The sequence below is a fragment of the Bos javanicus genome, chromosome 12, assembly GCF_032452875.1.
Source record: "Bos javanicus breed banteng chromosome 12, ARS-OSU_banteng_1.0, whole genome shotgun sequence".
Lineage (NCBI taxonomy): Eukaryota > Metazoa > Chordata > Mammalia > Artiodactyla > Bovidae > Bos > Bos javanicus.
The window spans coordinates 50,835,467-50,859,493 of NC_083879.1; the positions used below are offsets into that span (position 1 = coordinate 50,835,467).

General features: G+C 40.2%; 1 protein-coding gene and 1 long non-coding RNA gene across 19 annotated transcripts in view; one reads left to right on the plus strand and one right to left on the minus strand.

The window, feature by feature from the left end:
• LMO7 (LIM domain 7) overlaps nt 1–24,027 on the plus strand; it is a 218,547-nt gene that overhangs the window by 139,152 nt on the left and 55,368 nt on the right. For 12 of the 18 annotated variants that reach the window (XM_061435119.1, XM_061435117.1, XM_061435104.1 and 9 more), the window contains 4 exons: nt 12,263–12,293; nt 13,275–13,388; nt 17,285–17,483; nt 22,901–23,153. In XM_061435119.1, the coding sequence (XP_061291103.1) occupies nt 12,263–12,293; nt 13,275–13,388; nt 17,285–17,483; nt 22,901–23,153 (597 nt within the window). Of the gene's footprint in view, nt 1–12,262; nt 12,294–13,274; nt 13,389–17,284; nt 17,484–22,771; nt 23,154–23,545; nt 23,780–24,027 lie in introns of those variants that run through there. The other 6 variants (XM_061435103.1, XM_061435102.1, XM_061435113.1 and 3 more) reach the window with 4 other exon arrangements.
• Nucleotides 19,035–23,550, minus strand: LOC133258480 (uncharacterized). The gene is made up of 2 exons (XR_009740039.1): nt 23,305–23,550; nt 19,035–20,380 (listed from the first exon to the last, which is right to left on the minus strand). It is a non-coding gene; the product is annotated as an uncharacterized LOC133258480 (long non-coding RNA).

A 24,027-nucleotide genomic window follows, 5' to 3' on the forward strand; every position in this document is an offset into this window, starting at 1 on the left:
TCCCCCACAAAGAAGAATTGTAAGGTTCAAAAGGGTTATATTGTTAAGAAACTCTGTTTTAAATTTATGTTGCCCCTATGAACCTTTGGGTTAGATAAAATTGTGAGAAATTTAGTGATTTTTTAAAAACACTAAGATAAAAGAGGCTTATCTAGGACAGGCAAAATTTAGTTCTAAAGTGATTTATGGTACAGGGAGGGAAGTGGGAGGGTGGTTCAGGATGGGGAACACGTGTACACCCATGGCGGATTCATGTTGATGTATGGCAAAACCAATACAATATTGTAAAGTAATTCAGTTCAGTTCAGTCGCTCAGTCGTGTCCGACTCTTTGCGACCCCATGAATCGCAGCACGCCAGGCCTCCCTGTCCATCACCAACTCCCGGAGTTCACCCAGACTCACGTCCATCGAGTCAGTGATGCCATCCAGCCATCTCATCCTCTGTCATCCCCTTCTCCTCCTGCCCCCAATCCCTCCCAGCATCAGAGTCTTTTCCAATGAGTCAACTCTTCGCATGAGGTGGCCAAAGTACTGCAGTTTCAGCTTTAGCATCATTCCTTCCAAAGAAATCCCAGGGCTGATCTCCTTCAGAATGGACTGGTTGGATGTAAAGAAATTAGCCTCCAATTAAAATAAATAAATTTATATTAAAAAAAGTGATTTATGTTGAACTTGGGCTAGAGATTTTTTTGAGGGGGGGCATGGTACTGATTTTTCCCATGGTGGAAATTAAAATTTTGAAACAAGTCTCACCTATAGGCAAGGGAGAATAATGTACATACAAGCAACATGGAGACTTTTGAATGTGTAGTTGAATCAGTAGTTTGGAATACACTTCCTTGACAATGTGGGTTTGTATTACATACATATAGCACGTTTAATATAAACTACAGCTAAGGAATTGGTGTAATGATGTAATAACTTACTAATAAGAATTTACACCTTATTCTTTCAAGTTCATCAGAAAGAAAATAAGTATTTGCGTGTTAAGCACTTTAAATATATTTTGTTTAATTTTCACAAATTCGAAGGTAGATATAGTTCTCCTTTTTGCTTTTTTTTTTAGGTCAGAAAATATACCTCAGGAAAGTAACCAAAATGTTTTCCCATTTAATCTTATTTATGCTTAATTTATAATCTTTTTATTTGTATTTGATGGATACTTGCCTTATAGAAACCATACTCATAAAGGCTTAGCTGTGGTAAGAACAGGTAATCTCTGCCTTGCATTTCTCTGAGAATTATTGTGATATATTTCATTAACTTAGAAGAATTTCAGAAAATGCTTTGACAATTTTCTATCTGCAGAATCCCATAATGGGTTGTATGTTCAAGATAGTACAATACCCATCTAGATTTTGCCAGAAAAACTAGGGAGCTTTTGCCATTGTCTTTTGAGGGACAGATTTAGGCAAGAAAGTGTTACTGCAATAGATAGATTTTGAGCCAACACTTGGAGAGAATATTGAGAGACATTTATATTTCAGGGTATTACAGAAAGACTTATTTTTTAGGATTAAGAAAGAAGTAAGCTATTAAAAATATATTAAGGTAGAAAGGGTGACTATACTAATGCTAAGTCAGGGATCTTAGTTCATGGCTCTCAGTCTATGAAAACTATGGATCACATCGCGTCTTAAATAGCTTTGTGACTTTAGGAAAGTCTTTAAGCCTTTGGAGTCCCAGTTTTCTGCTCTGTAAATCATCAGAGTATTGTGTGGATTAAAGGAGATAATGCAGTATTGTCAACATAATGATTAATATAAAGTGCTTAATAAAGCAATTATTATTAATATACATGATATAATTAAGCATGAAGTGGAGTTAAACAGAACACAATTGGGAAATACTTCATTAATATCAGAGTCCCTTAAGATTTGTGCCAAAAAATGTGACAAAGTAAATTTTTCTTAGTGTAAGTAAAATGGATCTCTTGTTAGAGGACTTACCAGAACTTCAATTTTCTATTATGTACATTTAAGAAGAAAATACGCAACACTTGGCAAAAAGTTTTGACCTTATGCTCCATTCAATCTGCCAGTTTCTCCTGCTTCATGGTACACAGTTTGAGAAATACTGACTTGAAAAGTTCTTCACTTGGCACATTATTGTTCCAGTATAGAAGATTTATAACAATAGTGAACTTTTCTTATTGGCTCTACTGAGCATGAACTTAAAAGTCTGCAAGGGCACCTGAGCCATGTAGCTCAGTATTCTCTTAAATTGTCTCGTTAGAAACATTAGTGGTTTTGACGAGATTTTTGTTGATGTTAATACTTCATTCTTTTTCTTCCTTTGGAAAGAAATAATTAATAATTTGGTAATTGTGTATATGTGTGTAAGATATTATAAGGGTTAAGAAAATAACATAGCAGTAATTTCCTAACACTCATCCTCATTTCCCTCTCAATAACATTTTGGACTATTCCCTCTGTCTGTCTCTCCTTCCCTCTGGTGTTAGCTCCCATCCTATTGGCTAGTCCTTCTCTTTGCTTTGCTGGTTTCTCCTCTACTTCTAGCCCTTATGCATTGGGTTTCTCAGATCTCAATCAATCCTAGACCTCTTGTCTAGCTATACTTGTCTCATTGTAGCTTTATGACTTTACACTTTATACTGACAACTCCCCAGATTATATTAATATCTCCAACTTAGATTTCTAGCTTCAACATCCTCCTTGTATGTCTAATTACCAGTTGCTTCATATTTCTGTTTTGTCTGTAATGTGTCTCAGACCTCCCATGTCTAAAAACCAAACCCACTGTTTCCATTACTGCTGCTACCTGGCATTGTTACCTATCTAGGTACCCTATCTAGGTACTGATACCCAGCTCTAGCCTATGCTAACCTGCCATTGTTACCTATCTAGGTACCCTATCTAGGTACTGATACCCAGCTCTAGCCTATGCTAACCTGCCATTGTTACCTATCTAGGTACCCTATCTAGGTTCTGATACCCAGCTCTAGCCTATGCTAACCTGGCATTGTTACCTATCTAGGTACCCTATCTAGGTACTGATACCCAGCTCTAGCCTCTGCTATAATTGATAAGTGTCAGTATTGATATATATTTTGTATAATTGAATGCATTTGATATAATTCTTTGATATAATTGAAGCTCATAACTCCATTTAGTAAAAAGAGTGTGCATCATGGACACTAAATTCTGTATTCAGGAATTGTCTGTTTCTGGGTTACCATCTATCTGGAGATATGCATGTGTGAGTCTCAATTGTGAAATCAGTTTTATATAATAGCAAACATATTCCACAAAAGTAGAAATGAAGATTTGCAAACAGGCTGTGGTTGAGAGAGAAACAAAACCCCGCTTTCAGCTCCCGCAGTAGCGCTGTTCCGTTTCATTTTCTAAGGGGGACTGTGTGCCAGTGTCCTCGAATGCATGTTTTTTTCTTTTTCCCCCTTTCTCTTTAAGTGAAACTTAGCTATTCTTAGTAGCGTGTGGGAGGGGTATGAAATTTAATAACAAATTATTTTTAACGAGCTGGTACTTACTCATTTGTCATGTTTGGAATCAGCGTTACAGTTGCTAGGGCAAAAACTGTTCGATTTCCAAGAGTTTTTTTCTCACATAGGTAAGTACAGAAATCATCAAATTTATCTATTTGTGCTCACTAATTATCTCCAGATTTGGTGTTATTTTCTCAAGTGCCATTTTTACAGTTGTCACAGTCAGGTAGAGCTCATTCTGTAGCCATGGCAGATGAAAAGCTCTGAGTCACGTGTGCGTCACATTACTGGAAGATTGTCAAATGGAATACAGTTTCAGTTTTAGGGATGAAGGTGGGAGGAAAGAAAGAGTTTCAACTTCACTTTTAAAAATGCAGCTTACCTTCCGAGAGAAGGAAAGAATACAGTATTCTGAGAATTCATCTTTAACTTTTGTCCGCACATCTTTTCCTCCTTGTATTTGCCAGTCACGAGAGAAAGATTTTATGGGATGCAGTGGATGAGCTCCCATGAATAAAAATGTCTGTTAATAGGAAAAGGAGCCATTACCTGGTACATTCCTAAAAGCCTTCATTTGGAATAAAAACAGGCTCTTCCCTCAGATACAGCTGTGTCTTTGCGACCCCATGGACTGTAGCCCACCAGGCTTCTCTGTCCATGGAATTCTCCAGGTAGGAATAATGGACTGGGTTGTTATTTCCTTCTCCAGGGGATCTTCCCGACCCAGGGATCGAACCCAGGTCTCCCTCATTGCAGGCAGATTCTTTACCATCTAAGCCACCCGGGAAGCCCATTTTCTCACTATGCTTCTTCAAATTTCACTCAGTATCCTGAACAACCCGAAGAATTCCTCCTTTCCCCTCCATTTGGAGGCAGCCTCTCTTGTTATAGAAAACGATGCCACTGCGATTATGAGAACAGCATCTGCTTTGAATGGTCTCAGCCATCTCCCCCAGCCACACACATGCCTGCTCCCTCACCGCACACATATCTGACAGATTGAAAGCAGATACAACCCACACACTTTCTCTACTGGTGACCACTTAGGAAATCATGATTCAGGGCCTCATTTCTTGCCATTTTTAAAAACGTTGTGAACAGGTGGCCAGACTTCATAAGCAATAGCTGGAGGGCACGGATAACTCGGTGGCTTGGAGGAGGACCAAGTATCGTGTGAGCCCAGCTTCTCTCATGTCAGCCCCGTTTCCCCAGCGGCATACCGGGTCAGCTGGTGCCGCCCTGGGCAGGGCAGGGCAGGGCTAGCACTGACTCTAAGGGTTGGGTCCACACCCTACTCTGGGAAGTGGCCTCAGGAAGTGGATGCCTGGGGGCATAATCACCCCAGTGAGTTGCAGTTGTTCTGAGGAACAAAGGTAGAGGCTTATCTGGGGCCTAGAAAAGGGGATCATGGGGACTGTAGGATTAGGGAGAGAAAGAGGGGGGAGTGTGTGTGGCCGGGAGGAGACCGGGTCGGGTAAGAAATTATGCATGTGTCTCCTGTTGAATCCTTGTAGTCAGAGAAGCTGGAGGTAGTGGGAGGTGGTACCACACTGCTCATCTCTCCTGTCAGGATGTAGGGAAGTCTTCTCGCATCGTACCAGAAGCAAAGATCTTCTATCAGAAATTACAGCACGAGGTTTCAATCACACGCTTCCGTGTGTGATGGTTCAGTAAGACACCTGTGTTTGAGGTTGAGGTGGGCAGGGAGAGGGCTGGGATTTGAGAGGAGGGATGGTTTTGGGGCACAGAGAATTCAGTGCTTAGAGGGTTTTGAGATTGAGATTGGGGCAGAACATGAGAAGAGTGAGCCTGGCAGTGCTACCAGTGAGAAGTTAGTACCTTGAAGAAAAGATGTATCAAAATATGGAGGGCGAACATAAAAAGAGAGTGGGATTTGGTTGTAAGCTCTGTGAAGCTTTATCTCATTGGGGGTGACAGCTTCTTCCAACTCTTTGTCCTTGATCTGCTGGACTGGCTCTGTGAGTGGCTTTAGGTGACTTTTTGTTGTTGTTTAATTGCTCAGTTGTGTCTGACTCTTTGCAACTCCATGGGCTGTAGCCCACTCCTCTGTCCATGGGATTTCCCAGGCAAGAATACTGGAGTGGGTTACCATTTCCTTCTCCACGGGATCTTCCTGATCCAGAGATTGAACCAGTGTCTCCTGTATTGCAGGTGGATTCTTTGCCACTGAGTCACCAAGGAAGCTTAGGTGACTTATATGTGAACATTTGAATGCTGGGCGGCTCTCAGCCACGCCTGTGGTTGACCCCCCCCAGGGTATAGCCATGAGTCAGGTATGGTCCTAGCTCTCTGCAGTCCCACAGGAGAGATGCTGTCCCCTGGAGAGGCTGAGGTGGGTGCATGCTTGTGGGCTTGTTGGGGAAACAGAACGTATTGGAAATATTTTTAATGCAGCCCTAGAGTATAGCTGGCTGTACCAAATTATAATAAAAGGAGAATCTCACCTTTTAACACTCTGTCCCCAAACTTTGGTATCAAATATGAGGGAGATAGATTTTGGCCACATACACACATTTTTTCCCCCTCAGATTTTTGACCTTTTGGAAAATGGAAGGGTGTTGGCCTGGGCAGTCCCTGGTAGATAGAGGGCGGGTGAGGAGGGCTGGCTTGGGGCCAGCGTGGATGTTTGGCCAACAGCAGTAATACCACGCTAGTTTGCCTTGCTCTTTATTTGACCTTATACTTGAAATACTTTCTTGTTCAAAGCTTTCAGAGAAACAGGGAAAGGAAAGCAGATCATGAAAGAGTGTCTTGAATTGTGCTTCACAGAAATGTCTCTTCTAGGGGAAAACGTGTGGGGAACGTGCCCGTCCCCCGGTAACTTCCCCCCATCATGCCGTGTGGTTGAGATGGATGACTGGAGGGTAGGCTTGAATTGTTTCCTTTCCTTGATCTGCTCGGGTTAAATACTTTCCAAATGTCTCTCTTCAGCCCAGTGAGACGGGTGTGTGGTTTCCAGGTGAGGCTATGGAGACGCGGTGTTAAATACCTTGACTGCATTCTCACAGCTGCTACAAGTGGAGCCAGAAATCACACCCAGGAGGTCTGGCCCCAGAGCCTGCCCTCCTAGGTGAGCTGCCTGGCATGGGGTCTCCTGATGGAAGCCAGAGCATCCAAATGAATTTTATTTCCCTGGTCTTTTCCTTAGATATGGTACTTCTTCCTTTTTTAAAAAATGTATTAATTTTTGGCTGTGCTGGGTCTTTGTTGCTATGCATGGGCTTTTCTCCAGTTGTGGCGCATGGGGACCAAGCTCTCGTTGCAGTGAGCAGGCTTCTCATTGCAGTGGTCTCTCTTGTTGCAGCGCATGGGTTCTAGGGCACACAGGCTTCAGTAGCTGCCCCATGAGGGCTCAATAGGTGTGGCACACAGGCTTAGTTGGTCCATGCATATGGGATCTTCCCAGATATGGGATCGAACCCGTGTCCCCTGCATTGGCAAGCGGACTCTTTACCACTGAGCCACCAGGGAAGCCCCAGATATGGTACTTCTTGATTGATGATTTGTACTAATATTTTAAAATAGCCTTGAATAAAGAAAAGATCAGACCTAGAGCTTCCTAGTTCTATGTTTACCTTGAAACTGTTAGGATAAGGTGGTTACTGATGGATCTTGTTCATAGATGGGCATTCTTGAGCTTTTGTGGCTCTTTTCTTCCTGACCTCTGGCAGAAAGTTCAGAGGTCTGTGATTAACACATGTCTTCTGGTCGTTTGCTGGGTAGTGAGGCGATGACAAGAGCTGTTCCGTTAATAGAGTGGAAGATGATATCTATGTTGCTGTTGCTGCTGCTAAGTCACTTCAGTCATGTCCGACTCTGTGCGACCCCGTAGATGGCAGCCCACCAGGCTCCCCCCGTCCCTGGGAATACACAGAGAAGTATTCAACATAGTAATTTTTCAAACTATTAATGTTTCATCTCTGTCCCTTTTTATGGTAAATTTGGGTGTCAGGGAAGGTTTAGGTTCTTTGGCCTTTGTCTTTCAGGACTTTGCTGGGAAGCTTTTACATCACAGAGATTAGCGCTTAATCTCTGCACTTTGCAGCTCCTTTTTGTTTTTGAATCTGTGCCTTTTTAAGGTTATTGATCTTAGGAATTATAAATAATTCCTTTTATTGAAGTTTTAAACAAAGTAGCTTTACAAAGAAGCACAGATTTGAACATCAGGGCAATTGGAGTCAAAATTGGGTGTTGTAAGTAAGCTAATGCAATTTAATTGTTAATATCACATAGGAATTTTCCTGAGCTTTTACCGTTTCAGGCTTTCTCTTGCTAACTTACATTTCTGTAAGCTAAAAAGATATGTTCAGATTAGTGCTCCTGAGCATCTGTGTGCCATGCACCGTGCTAGACATTTTTAATAAAAATATTTTAATGTCCTTGTCAGGTGGTAGACCCTGTCTTAAGACACTTGGGGTATGGTGATAAATAAAATCACAAAAATTCCTTTTGGGTGATAAAGAGATAATAAATGAATGCATGCAGTTGATGGTTATAATACAGAAATAAAGCAGGGATGAGAGATGGGGAATGTCAGGCAGGCTGGTTGCAACTTAAATGTTGCAGTCCAGCATGGCTTCATTAGGAAGCCTTTGTGGGTAACTTGGTAAGTAAGATGATCCCTGCCCTCAGACAGCTTACAGTCTGGTGATAACTGATGTTCAGTGAGCACTTAGCATATGGCTAGGGACTCTGCTAAGTACCCGGGTACTTTTCTGATGATTTCCTGAAATACTGGCCATTATTTCCAGATTCTCCAGAAGGAAACTGAAGCATCGAGAGTTAAATTGCCAAGATGATCATAGCTCTTGGGACCTACATCTGACCCAAAGACCATCCTCCTTTCTTTTTCAAAATTGGAATATAATTGCTTCACATTGCTTTGTTACTTTCTGCTATGAAAGTAACACAATGTGTTCACTTCAATGAAACGAATCAGCTGGTTGTACACATATATCCCCTCCCTCCTGCCCCCTCATCCTTCTCACCCCGTAGGTCATCACCGAGCACTGAGCTGAGCTCCCTGTGCCTTACAGTGGGGTCCCACTAGCTCCATGGTAGTGTATATATATCAATCATAATCTCCTAATCTGTCTCACTCTCCCTTCCGATCCTGTGTCTACGTGTCTGTTCTCTATGTCTTCATCTCTAGTCCTGCCCTGCAAATAGGTCATCTGTACCATGCTTCTAGATTCCACATATATGCCTTCATATACGACATTTTTCTCTTTCTGACTTACTTCATTCTGTATGACAGACTCTCTAGGTCTGTCCATGTTATATACTGTGCCAACAGTTGAAATATCTGTTATAAGGCATTAGTCTACTTGTAGATCAGATTTGTCTAATTTTTGGTTGTGTTGGGCTGGCCAGCATCTTTTATGGTGCATGGAGAGGCTGATACCATGAGCTTCCCCTCAGCTGTCACGCTTGTTCTCTTTGAAAGGCTTGGAGGTTGTGCCCTGTGGCCACAGCAGGCAAAAGGAGCTGCCTAGTTTTCGACTTCCAAGCAGTGGGATGTGTTTTTATGTGTATCAGAAGCTGGCCTCTATTGACTCCTGCAAATCATTGACTACTTGAATTCCTGGCGTTACATTTCAGTGATAGAACAGCAATTTGGCTGGCCTGTGTGTCACCGTGTTCAAGAGCATGTTATAAATGCTCATGGTCAGAAAGGAATGTGAAATGAGGGAAAGGTTATAGTGCCAAGGTCACGGTTTATTGTGAGTGTTTATTCCCAAATAGGCCATACCCTGTGTTTACAATTTTTGCTTTATTATAATAAAAAGCCAATGAGTGTGTTGGATTAGAAAGCTTCAGAGAAGGCTGTGTGGAAAGGAGGTCAGGGGTTCAAGAGAGCTCTGTTGTTCCTTCTGCCCTCAGGGTGCTTATGAGAAAAGTGGGATGCTTTGCATTGAAAGTTAATAGTGCGCTGGTTTTCAGCCTAGTATATGCTTTGTGTTGAGTATTGATGATTCTTTGTGCTTTGATTAATGTGTGAGGTGTGTATGTTGGCCATTAATATAAAAGGAGGCTGCAGCCATGAAATTAAAAGACACTTACTCCTTGGAAGGAAAGTTATGACCAACCTAGATAGCATATTCAAAAGCAGAGACATTACTTTGCCAACAAAGGTTTGTCTAGTCAAGGCTGTGGTTTTTCCTGTGGTCATGTATGGATGTGAGAATTGGACTGTGAAGAAAGCTGAGCGCCCAAGAATTGATGCTTTTGAACTGTGGTGTTGGAGAAGACTCTTGAGAGTCCCTTGGACTGCAAGGAGATCCAACCAGTCCATTCTGAAGGAGATCAGCCCTGGGATTTCTTTGGAAGGAATGATGCTAAAGCTGAAACTGCAGTACTTTGGCCACCTCATGCGAAGAGTTGACTCATTGGAAAAGACTCTGATGCTGGGAGGGATTGGGGGCAGGAGGAGAAGGGGACGACAGAGGATGAGATGGCTGGATGGCATCACCGACTCGATGGACGTGAGTCTGAGTGAACTCTGGGAGTTGGTGATGGACAGGGAGGCCTGGCGTGCTGTGATTCATGGGGTTAGAAAGAGTCAGACACAACTGAGCGACTGATCTGATCTGATATATTTTATACCTTTGTTATTTTTTATTATTGGTTTCTATTGATTTTTTTCCCCTACTTCTTTGGAAATGTTGATTTTTTTTTTTTTTAACACAGTAATTTTCTTTTTACTCAAGAGATAAGCCCTGGTTTAAGTACTTGGGCTGTGAAATTTATTTGCTTTTTTGAAATATGTATCTATTTCTATAAGTGTATTTTGAGTGTACAGTTCACAAACTTTAGAGATGGAATGCACATAAGTAGGCAGTACATTCAAAATATGAGAACTAGATCAAACAGACCAAAATATAAGAAATAATTGGCTCCCGGAAGTGCATCACTTTTCCCAATCACTTCCATCCTCCCTACCGGAGTGAACACTATCCTGAGTCTTAAGATCTTGTCTTTGTTTTGCCTGTTTCTGTACTTGACGTGAATGGATAATACAGCCTGTGCTCTGCCTGGCTTCATTTGATTCCCAGTGTTGGTGAGGTTGAACCATATGGCTGCAGGTTGTTTGTTCTCATAGCTACAGAATATTTCATTGTGCGAATATCCCGTAATCGATCCATTCAGCTCTTAAAGATGTTAATATATGTTATGTGTGTATGTTTTCTATGTCTTACACACACATTGTGTGTGTGTATATGCTCAGTCCTTCAGTTATGTCCAACTCTTCACAACCCCATGGACTGCAGCCCCCCAGGTTCTTCTTTCCATGAGATTTTCTGGGCAAGAATACTAGAGTGGGTTGCCATTTCCTCCTCCAGCAGATCTTCCCAACCCAGGGATTGAACCCACATTTCCATGTCACCTGCATTGCAGGCAGAATCTTTATCTCTGAGACACCAAGAAAGCCAGTGTGTGTGTGTGTATATATATATATTTTTTTTTTTTTCTTGTAAGTATACTACTATGAGGAGAAGGCAATGGCACCCCACTCCAGTACTTTTGCCTGGAAAATCCCATGGATGGAGGAGCCTGGTAGGCTGTAGTCCATGGGGTCACTAGAGTCGGACATGACTGAGCAACTTCACTTTCACTTTTCACTTTCATGCATTGGAGAAGGAAATGGCAACCCACTCCAGTGTTCTTGCCTGGAGAATCCCAGGGATGGGGAAGCCTGGTGGGCTGCCATCTGTGGGGTCGCACAGAGTCGGACACGACTGAAGCGACTTAGCAGCAGCAGCAGCAGCATACTACTATGGCTCTTAGACTGGAAAGCTACATTGAAGGGTATCTAGCTCAGGGTCTTGCATCTCTCCTGAACCAGCAATGATCCTGCTTAAGTCTCTGGAAAGCACCAGTAGTTTAGAGTGACCTGTTTGTTAATGAACTCATGTGTATTTGTCTTCCACACTGTGGTGACATCTGTTTCTTTAACTTTTCCCATAAATATCATGCCTTTTTATAGGGGTTGGGGGGGACTCATGATGCTTAGGAAAAGTGAAAGTGAAGTCATGCAGTCATTTCCGATTCTTTGCGACCGCGTGGACTGTAGCCCACCAGGCTTCTCCGTCCATGGGATTTTCTAGGCAAGAGTACCGGAGTGGGGTGCCATCACCTTCTCCAGGGGATCTTCCTGACCCAGGGATCAAACCTGGGTCTCCCGCATTGCAGGCAGACACTTTACCCTCTGAGCCACCAGGGAAACTCATGATGCTTATAACACAGGCAGTGATTTATGGCATTTAAAAAGTTGCACTTTTTAGCATCTGCAGGGGTTCGGTCTCTGAGCAGTTTTCTCTGGGGAACTTCAGTGAAAAACCACAATGCACAATGGAAAAGAAAACTCCGTGCAAAATTACTTTGTTTTTCCTATTTACATGTTTTGCCTTTCCTGATCGTTTTCTGCCGTGACCATATGTTGATGTCTTTCCCCTGTTGGTTGAATTTAAACATTGTTCACAATGAACATTTTAAAAATGCAAATAGCACATTTTATAAATCAAGCTGTAATAAATGAAATAAAAAAAGACAACCTTGCTTTTAATAGAAAACTGACCATTATATTTCATAAAATAAATGAATATGGAAAAATCCTCTGATGGATAATACACCCTGTAAAGGTTCTGAACTTCCAGGTGATATTAATATTCATAGAACTTTATAATACAAACGAGTTTTTTTCTGGTTAATAATTAACAATTTCAGGTTCATAGATATTACTTAATGAATATTTTCTTTTTTCTTCTTTACAGGCAAGAAGAGACTGATAGGAGAGTGAAAAATGTAAGATACATATTTAATGGAACATTATAAATGGTTTCTTACATGTTCTGTAATAAGGTAGTGAGAACTAAAAATATCTGATATATTCTCTATCCTTTTTCTAATGGAATTTTTTTAGAAACAAATTCTCAATATGCTTAAATATGGTTGAAACGTGTATTCTCTGACCTCATAGTATAAGAAGGTGGGTTAAATTTAGGAAGTGAGTCCTTACATGTTAGTAATGTGGTAAAGGCAGATAAGGGCTTCCCAGGTGGCGCTAGTAGCAAAGAACTTGGCTGTGAAATCAGGAGATGCAAGAGATGTGGGTTTGATTCCTGAGTCAGGAAGATCCACTGGAGGAGGGCATGGAGACCCACTCCAGTATTTTCGCCTAGAGAATCCTACGTAGAAAGGAGCCTGGCAGGCTATGGTCCATAGGGTTGCAAAGAGTTGGACATTACTGAAGCGACTTAGCATGCATGCAAAGGCAGATAAACAGGCTATAGGATTTTTAGGAGAGCAAGTCAGAAGCCACCAAAATCAGACTTTAAGGAAAAACACTAAGTGTTTAAGAACTCTGAGGAATTAGCCAGTGTAGACATGTCTATAGTATGCTGCATATTAGAAGAATTTCTAAAAATGTGACAGCTTTATTTAAAAATGTGAAGCTGAGAATTATTGATTTTAAGTGTTTAGTCTGTAAGTTTGTTGGAAAAATATTGTCTGAAAAGTTTAATTGGTTTTCTTCCTATGAATTTTTTCCTGCTTCATGTGTACTGGTAGAATGTACAAATACCTGTTGGGGGTCTAAAGCTTTTGGTGTGAGAATGTGCTCAGAGAAGAATAACACTTTTGATGACTCTTCTCCTTCATGTAATTTACAAGGAAATCTACTTTTCAATGATATGGTCTTTTATCTAGTGCTCACTTGCATTTGAGCTTGCTATTAATTACTAAATTGACTCATCTGTTGTTTCATGGCATTTTTTTTTTTTTTAGGTTTTGATAACTTTGTACTGGCTGGGAAGAAAAGCACAAAGTAACCCCTACTATAATGGTCCCTATCTTAATTTGAAAGCGTTTGAGAATCTTTTAGGACAAGCTCTGACTAAGGTAAGGAAACTCTATCTATATGAGACACTTACTCTAACTAATAGTTCTTATCTTCCCCTTCCTCTCTTGTTTTCATGTGCCCTCTGCCTTCTTTTACTTTTTCTACAAAATATGGTAGCTCTGATGGGGATGGAGGATTGTTACTTACCTGCTGACTTCATAAGTCACCACTAAGGAGTGAGTATTTCAGACCAGTTTTCAGGATATATAATATAGGTATAGGTATTTATTTCTTAATTTTAGGTAACTCAGTGAGATACTCATTAACTTTCTTTCTTCAACACTTGATATAACCCAACTGTTTCTTTATTCATTATGAACTTGACCTGTAACTGCTTCAGGCTATTAAAATGTGTGTAATGTTACTCAGTTTCTTTATCTTATTGTCTTGCCATGGGTCACTATATCTCTAATGTCCTTATTCCAATATCTTCACAATTCTACCATGCAATGTCTGTTTTCTAAAGAGTAGTAAATGCTGTTACATGAAACTTGATAAGATTTTCAAGTTAGAATCTTTGATTTTAAACACATTTCTAGTCCTTCATATTTTGGAATCAGTGTTGCAAATATTGAGTGTTTAAAGACTGTTTGAAGAGGGTCAAGTGCCAAGGCTAACCAGAGTTGGCCAGATCTTCATTCATAAGATCCAATGGGAGAACTAATCGCCATGGGGGTATTTCTGTAGGAGAATCTGCAGTATTCAGAAGAAAATATGTCATCAAAATAATTTGTCACCATCTAATTAATAGTAGTTGCTTGATGGGTCTTTATGATCAGTAAATGATTCTGTACCCATCAGGCATTTAACATTAGTCTCTGGCACATTGTAAGGATATAATAAATGCTAGTTACTATGATTGGAAAATAGACGTTCTAGGCCAGGATGAAAATGATCTCTTTGCCTTATAACTACTCTCATCTTTAGTTTTGCCTGAGCCCAGCCATATATATTATAGAGAAATGAAATTATAGTCTTGAAGGTTAGTGTATTCCTTCTGAATTTTTATTTTTAAATTGTAAGAAGTTGATAATATCCTATTTAAAATCCTTAAAACAGTTAATTCAGATAATTGTTGAGATAATATCATGCCTGGGCATTATATGAGGTGTTGAGAAAGCACTCACACAAGGGAGATGAACCATCCTTAGAGCACAATTGTTTGATGCAGACAGATGAACAAGTAGGTCAGTGCAATGGTGGAGGGCAGGGCTCAGAAGGATGAATGTGGCGGGGCTTCGAGCGTGAGCAGAGTCTGCCTTACAGTTATTTAAGCTAAGAAAACATCCAGTTAAAAATAACACGGGACTTTGGCCCTTGCATTCGTGTTCTCTTCACAGCCTTTGGTTCTTTTTATGGCAGTGTGACTCAGGTTCAGTAACCTTCGTAGAGTGTGCTGGGAATGCTGTACTTGAGTTTGTTTCCTGCCACCAGTGTCAAAACCAGAGTAGATACACAAAGAATTTGTCATAGGTAGAGCTAAAGCTGTGGTTCCATTCCATTATTATGGCGGGTGGAGAGCCATAAGAGATATGTCAGTATATGGTTTGCATCTGTTCTGTTAAAATCAAAATCGTTGTGTTCATCAAACTTTTCTCCCTTAACTAGTTATGCTTAATGGCCAATCTAAAATATGAATAAAGAAAAAATACTTGCAGAGACTTCCGTGGTGGTCAGTGGTTAAGAATCCACTGCCAATGCAGGGGACACAAGTTCGATCCCTGGTCTGGGAAGATTGTACGTGCCACGGAGCACGTAAGCCCATGTGTCATAATAACTGAGCCCCTGCGCCCTGGAGCCCGTGCTCCGCAACAGGAGAAGCCACCACATTGAGAAGCCTGTGCACGGCAACTAGAGAATAGCTCCCACTCGCCACAAGGAGGGAAAGCTTGAATGCAGCAGTGAAGACCCAGTGCAGCCAAAAAAAATTAAGTGTTTTTTTTTTTTTTTTTTTTTTAATTCTTGCAGAAAACTGTTGACCTTGAGTCATCCTATAAGTTGTAGGTGACTCACTTTAGGTGACTTGTCAGAGGAAAGTCCTTGGTGGTGGGGGGGGGGTGGGTAGGGGTAGGAACCAGGCAACAGGGCCAAACTCCGGTTCTTTTACAATTATGGTGGCAGGTCATCATTAACTTTTAACACTTACTAGGTCAAAAATCATTTCCTGTGTGTTGCACTCTAAGGCTTCAACAAATACGTGTTTAAGAAACCTGATGAATCTAAAGATTTACTTCGAATTTTAAATTTTATATTTTTTGAGAAGTATTTTGGTGGCACCAACACTGGTCCCAGCTTCTGCATCTGCTTGGAGATAGAGTACAAGGTAGGCGCTTGCATTTGCATGACGAGATGTCAAGTCTAATTTCAGAGTGTGTGGCAGATAAAATATATAAAATCTCAAATAAATCTATTGGACCTTATTGGCACTTAAACACTTGTCACACAATTCAACCACAAATTGACATCCAGTCTTAGCCAAAAGTATGCCTGAGATAGCTGCTAATTATTCATTATAAACCTTTTTTCTTCAACTTTTCCCACATGTTGAAAATATTCATAATTCAAAATTGAAAGAGTAGTATAACAAATACCCACCTATTTTCCATCAGATTTAATCATTAAGCATGTCCCACATTGGCATTATTTAGGTATCTATCCATTATTTCATGTAGATTTCAGGTTGCTTACTCCTAAATACTCAGTATGCTGTTCTTAACAGTAAGAATATTTTTCTGTATATCTACAGTGTCTCCCAGACCAAAGAACATTCATGAATATTCCCCATTATTTAATATCCAGTCTATATTCAGAACATCCCAATTGTTTCCCAATTCTGTTTTGTAGCTTCTTGTCTATATAATGATTTAATGAAAGGTTCACATATTACATTTGATTGTTAAAGAACCTCGGAATTCTTGTCTCTGTATTAGTATCATTATCTGAAAATAACATTTCTGATTTTACTGTAGTAACAAGATTACCTCTACTGTATTAAAAAAGTATAGAGTTGCTAACTATTCACTGATTATTATATATGTTTATTAAGCCTTTACTATGCTAAAGGCTTTATAAATTTATAAATTTTCTTAGAGGAAAGTTAGTTAAAAGTGCTTATTTTAGTGAGTTCTATATGATTTACAAACTGATGGTTAATAACATTTACTTTATTTCTATATAACTGATATAGGAGCCAAACAAATATTTCATCTAGATACAGGGGAAATGTTTTATATATCAGCAAACAAGTCTGCTTTCTTTGGTTCAGATCTGGTTTTGTAACCAGTGAGCTTTCCTTGGTTCAGATCTAGTTTTATAATCTGTGAAAATAGACAAGTTTGTGAAGTGTATACCTGTTATTCTTACCCCTCTCTCTTTTAAAACTTTTCTTTTTGTTGAAGATCTTTGTTATTTTTTTTTTTTTCTATTTGTTCAATAGAAATGACCCCTAATATTTCCTGGAGGTAGGCTGAATGCAGTCTTATTCTTTTCTCCTTTTGGATATCAAAATTAAGGTTGACTTTTCTCTTTGCCTCCTTTTATGTTTATTGCCAGAAAACTAAACAGGAATTGATTTTAGCTCTTGAATGTTACTCTACTTATTAGCTGTTCTTTGACTGAAAATTTCCTCATTATTAAATAGATTCTATCACCTTACTAAATAATATTGGGTACCTCCATGTTGTCACATGAGTGCTAAAGTATTAAGTCATGGGAAAACATTACAGATTTATATTCTGATTTCTATCAAATTTTTTTCTGACATTTCACTGGGAAATCTCATTGCCTCATCTAATCAGAGATAGCATGACTCGAGTTATGCAAACAAAGACGCCATAACTGATGACATTTTTGGAAGTTTTTGCTCAGTTACTATTCCTGAACAAATGTCCTCTAGGCACTTGAAGAGTCCAGCTGCCTGAAGAGGAGTGGCAGGGACAGTGGTTGCAGCGACATCTGGGGCCCTGAGCGCGGGGAGCTTCTGGCTTCTCCAGGCAGCTGTAAGAGGGAGGACTCATTTGAGAGCTTGGACTCTTTGGGATCAAGATCATTCACAAGCTGCTCCTCTGATATCACGTTGAGGGGGGCACGTGAAGGTGAGTTGCATTTTGGACTTGACAATTTATTTTTATTTCTTAGTGTACTGAGAGAAAATTGGGAATGGGAGAGAGTAGAAAAGTGGAGGGAAAATTATTGAGACAAAAACTTCACCAGGAAGTATATATCGTGGAGACTGGAATAGAATTGAGGGTATCTTGTCTTTCCTGTCTTCCTTGGTCTCTCCTTCCTTCCTTTTCTCTCTCTCTTTCTCTGTCTCTCTTGGTCTTTCCTCACTATATTGCCACTTGAGGGGTGAAAGTTTCATTTTTTCAAAATCTGTTTTTGGAGGGGATTAGGGCAGCAGTAAAGAATCTGCCTGCCAATTCAGGAGACTTGGGTTCAATCCCTGGAACAGGAAGATCCCTGGAGAAGAAATGGCAACCCACTCCAGGATTCTTGCCTGGAAAATCCCATGGAGAGAGGAGCCTGGAGGGCTCCAGTCCATGGGTCCCAAAGGAGTCAGACACAACTGAGCGACTAAACAAAAGGGAAGAGACAGTTAACTATGACCTGTTTTATCAGTGACAGTCTATCCTAATTCTTTTTCCTCCGTATTCAGGGTTAACAATCTCTGCCTCTGAGGCCTAATAACTGATATATCTAGACATAGAAAAGAAAGTAAATAAGATTCATAAAAGTGTGTTTTAGTTCCTGAATAACCTTCTTTCTTCCCTTTTCTTTTTTTGCAAAAGATAAAAAGCTTCTAAGAAAAAACAGGACACTAGTTTAAAAATTATCACTACCTAAGAAAAGAAGTGATTGATATCTGTCTTGATAGAATATTATGCTAAGCTTTGGTTGATTAAGGAGCAACACTGGCATTGTGTTAGAAAGCATCTTTTGCTTCTGTCATGGTCAAAGTCAATCCAGAACGAGTAGGAAAGGAACATGTTAATGAAAGTCATTCTGTTGTGGGAAGGAGTTTTCTTTCAAAATCCTAATGCGCAATCTATCATTTAAATACAAGTCTTTTTCCTATGGCTGTTGGGTGGCGTCAGAAATTTCTGACTGTAAACCTTTTGTGATTCAGATTTGACTAGATTGAAACCGTAAGTGAAGTTTCTTGAACTATTTCTGTGTTTCACCAGCAACATGAAAATATTGAGAGTTCTGGTTGTGAGTTTGTGCTGGATTGTTAGAGATTTCACTTGTCTTGTTTATTTTGATTATATTTTTATTTTAAATGTTTTCCTGCTTTTATTATAAAACATTTTCAAACATAGCAAAGTTGGAAGAACTTTATATGCCTACCTATGTACCTGCCAGGCTTCCCCAGTGGCACCAGTGGTAAAGAACGTGCCTGCTGATGCAGGAAACATAGAGACATGGATTTAATCCCTGATTGGGGAAGATCCCTTGGAGGAGAGCATAACAGTGCACTCCAGTATTCTTGCCTGGAGAATCCCATGGACAGAGCAACCTAGTAGGCTACAGTCCATAGGGTCCCAAAGAATTGGACAGGACTGAAGTGACTTAGCATGCTCGTACCTGCCCTAGTTCTATCATAACATTTACCATGCTTGCCTTTATTACACACCAAGCTCCTGTTCTCTAGGCATTAATTATCCATTTTATTTTTCAAGGCACTTCAGAATACATTACACTTGTTTCTAAATGCTTTAGCATGCAATCATGAGCTAGAATTCACCTTTTATTACTACTGTTTACTTAATTTAAATTTACATAAAAGCAGTGTACACTGAATTTGTTTTTCCAAAGTAAAATGAATCAGCAAATATTATAACTCCAAATTATTTAGCTTTTTGAATAGTGATAGCTTTTAAAATTTTGAAAAGTGAATGGGATGGGGGAAGGAGAGGATGGGACAAATTGAGAGAGTAGCATTAACATAGATACACTCCCATGTGTGAAATAAATAGCTAGTGGGAAGCTTCTGAATAGCACAGGAAACTCAGCTCCATGTTCTGTGATGACCTAGAGGGGTGGGATGGGGGGTAGGAGGAATGCTCAAGAGGGAGGGGATTTATATGTTTGTATACACACACACACACACATACACACACACACGGGCTTCCTACATCACACACACACACACACACACAAATGCTTCCCACGTGACTGAAGCGACTTCACATGCATGGGCTTCCCAGGTGGCGCTGGTGGTAAAGAACCCACCTGGCAATGCAGGGGATGCATCCCATTCCAGTATTCTTGCCTGGAGAAATCCATGGAAAGAGGAGCCTGGCGGGCTACAGTCCATGGGGTCTCAAAGTGTCGGACACAACTGAAGGGACTGAGCATGCACACATATATGCTTATAGCTGATTCATGTTGTTGTACAGCAGAAACTAACATAACACTATAGAGCAATTATCCTTCTATTAAAAATAGAAATATATTAAAATTAAAAAAAATATTAACGACAAAGAAAAGTGAATAGCTATTTAAGTTAACCTTTTAAATTACTGCTGTATTTGTTGGCTGTTTGTGATTTCGGTGTAATGTTTTCATAGCCCAGATGACTCTTCAGATAGTTTTAAGGAACTGAATCTGAGTTCATAATTCATCTGAGTGATTAAAGCTGTGGATGCAGAGGTTGAAATTCTCAACCTAGTATATTACTTTGTCTGGACTGAAGAACCTAACACATGCTTTGTTTGGACTTATGTCTGGCCAACAATAATAAACCCTGGAGAAGGGAAAGGCTACCCACTTCAGTGTTCTGGCCTGGAGAAGTCCATGGACTGTGTCTTTGTAGTCCATGGGGTCACAAAGAGTGGGACACAACTGAGCGACTTTCACTTCACAACAATAATAAAGGGGACATGCATCGAAGGCGTGTGGGAGTTTATAGCCTCTGGTCAGTTCACATGCAGTGGTTCAGTGATGTGAGCCTTCTCCTCAGACACTTGTTGGGCTGGGTGCCTGGTCCCTGTAACGAAAAGCAGAGGGTTACTGTTGCACTGCTTCCTGATCGTGGGAAAGGAGTTGCAGACCTTGTTTGAAGAGGGTGGATGTGAAAACTTGGTAATTACAACTAAGGAAGGAAAAAAAAAATCCTATAAGCCCTCTAGGATGATAAAACTTTTTTTTTTTTGATCAGTCTGTTGAAATTCTGCTACCTACACCAGATTCTTTGTAGTCCCAAATTGATGATCAATAATATTGATGATAAGATTAATATTTTTAGGTTAATGAATTACAAAGTCATATTCCTAAGTTATATAGGAAGCCTCTGTTGACAGATTTAAAAAAGTGCAATCTAAAGGTTGAAAATTATGTTTTATTTAGCAGACTTGCTGAGAACTTAGCCCTGAAGACAGCCTCTCAGATAGCTCTGAGGGACTGCTCTGAAGAAGTAAGGGAGGAGCCAGGATATATAGAAGTTTCTGCTAAGAGTCAGACACAACTCAGCGACTTCACTTTCACTTTTCAGTTTCATGCATTGGAGAAGGAAATGGCAACCCACTCCAGTGTTCTTGCCGGGAGAATCCCAGGGATGGGGAGCCTGGTGGGCTGCCATCTATGGCGTGGCACAGAGTCGGACACGACTGAAGCGACTTAGCAGCAGCAGCAGCAGCAACCAAAAAACAAAAAAGCCCCAAAACACCTAGGTAGTCAGAACATCAAAAGATTACTATTAATTAAAGAAAAACCAGACATCTCAGCTTAATGAATTTCAAGCTTTTCTATATATAGGAAGATGCTGGAGACTGAGCTTATTGAAATCATTCCTTTGATATGCACCTTCCCTAGTGACTCAGATGGTAGAGTCCAGCTGCAATGCAGGAGACCCAGGTTTAATCCCTGGTTCGGGAAGATCCCCCTGGAGAAGAAAATGCCTACCCACTCCAGTATTTTTGTCTGGAGAATCCAATGGCAGAGGAAACTGGCGGGCTATAGTCTATGGAGTCGCAAAGAAGTTGGACACAATAGAGTGACTAATACCTTCAACGCTAGCACTTTACTACCTAGGGCTAGTATCCTGTTTTTATCCACCCCGAAGGCCCTCAGGGCACACAGTCCTGGATGGCTGCAGTGGCTGATGGCTTGATGGCTGAAACAGCCTTTGTTTATTGATGGGGCAGGTGATAGTTTTCATCCACATCTCTTACCATAACAAGAATATTTGCCTACTCTCCAGCATACTGTAGTGGACTAAAAAAAAAATTAACTTAAAAAATTTCCAAAGTGGACCTTATCTTTATACTTAAAATTTTACATGTACAAAATTTTAGTAAGAATCTTGACATTTTTTTCTTACTTACAAGAAATGTATTCATTTCAGAGGCAGTAAAAAGAAAGCACCAGATTATTGACTGTTAATATTTCTGGTGATACCTGGTTTTACTTCCTCCCTTTTTGCCATGACTCTCCTTTCCCTGTTCCGGTCTCAAGGTCTCCTAGCTGTGTGTTCAACTGCTTCCTGTAGGGTTCTCTCAGTGTTACTCTCTGTAGACTCCTGCCAGCAGGGAAGAGGGGACAGACTGCCTTTGGCTCAGGTTAACCTGGAAGTGTTCTTTTGCTAAGAGCAGGTGGCTCCCAAGTACTCAGCTACCAATCTACTGAAGACCATAGCATTTGCAAATTGTCTTCACACACACACAGGCAGGAAAAAAAGGGCAGGAAGGGAGACAGCTCAGCTTTATCTATAGTGTTTTGTACGTTCATTTCTTCCCATGTATTTAAAAGGACAGACTGGCTTTTTTTTTTTTTTTTTTTTTGAGAACAGAGTAGTGTTTGTAGTTATCTGACCTTGAGGTGTATCAAATTGTATTCTTTCAGATATGTGCATAAATGATATTGAGTCAAAATAGAAGGTTCCCAATATTTCTGTGACCACTGTCAGAAAATGCCTTGAGTTCTGTGGTCTCTTAATATTCCTTTAGGACTTTAAGAGTCATTTGGTCCAACCACGTATGTTATGTGTGATTCTTGCTCATAAGGGTCTCATGCGTATCTGTCAAACTTCTTTGTGATCATGTGCTTTTTGCATCTTTTCTTTGTCTTTGCTGGTCTCTCGCCTCACAGAAATTTTGGCTGATGGCACAGTTTATTTTAAATGAGTGAGGTTCCTTTGAATTCTGTTCAGATCCCATGTTAAGCATCTTTGATTCTGTGGCTACACTATTTCCATCAACAAATTTTACAAAAAATCATGAGAAGATTGAGTAGAAAAGGGGTTCAGCCATAAACTGGAACTTTTTCTACTTAGAATGTGTGCCAGTGGAAGAATGTACTCTGTGTACCTCCAGTATGCAAAGCAAGTTCCTCCTAATGGGTCTTATCACAACTTCATGACAAATTTCTAAAAATATTCCCCACAGTGAGCAGTAGAGCCCTGGGTTTCCAAGGGAAAGACAAAGCAGGCAGGCTGTGTGGGTTTCAGTTAGATGAAAAATCTGGAGACTAAAGCAAATTCCTGTGCCTTTTTTTTTGTTGTTGTTAATAGGTTGTGAAAGTGACACAGATTCTGAATTTACATTCAAAATGCAGGACCATAATAAAGATGACATGTCCTATAGAAGGATTTCGGCTATTGAACCCAAGTCTGCCTTACCCTTCAATCGCTTTTTACCCAACAAGAGTAGACAGCCATCGTACGTGCCGGCACCCTTGAGGAAGAAAAAGCTGGACAAAAATGAGGATAACAGACGAAGCTGGGCAAGTGCCGTCTACACAGAAGCAGATGGAGCATTTCCAAGGTACTGGGATGCGAGCTGATTACTGAGTTTTAAAATTCATTCGGCTTGGGGAATTTGCTGGGATATTCAAATTTGATAAAAGGAATAATCCTTAAAATGTATTTCATAGATAACATAAAACGTCATTAATGAAAGTCTTTCTTTTTCTTACCTGTGTTTTTAGTCATCCATATCTTGAAGAGATTTCTTCTGTTTTAGAATGTCAGCATAGAGATTTGCGGGTTCTTTTTTTAGATGCTTGCCTTTGACTCACTGGTTATCTTTCAGCTTCCTGGATGACTTACATTGTTCATTGTGAACTCTGCTGTATTGCTTGTTTCCATTTTTTAAAAATCTGTGTTGATGGAGCTCAGTGAACACAAAAAGAATTCTTTCATTTCCCATCAAATCAGCAGAGCAGAGCGTGATATTTCGAATCCAGCTTCCTATCCGAAGGAGGTGTACGGTTCTGAAAGTGGATCGGACTCGGAGGAGGAACGGAGGCTGCCGGATGTAGTTTGGGATGACTTAGCCAACCGTAGATTCCAAGTGAAAAAGAGGCCTGAGAGTTTCATCTCTCCTAAATCTTGTTCACCCATCTTTTCTCCTCCTGACCCATTAACCACTGGGCTGTACAAACTGACGAGGTCAGAAAAATTTCTCCTGGATTGGAATGCCTGTTGTGCTATTGATTTTTAATACGTAAAGTAACACCCCAGATGGTTTGTGATTTCTCTCTTTTAACACATTTTGTAAGTGTCTCTGGCCCTTCTATATCAAGCTCTTCTCTAATTAAAATGAGATGCTGTTATAATGCCTTAACTTTGTTGTAGGGGATGGAATGATGAGAATGATGAGAATGGAAACGAATTGGCTGCATTCACAGTGTGAACTT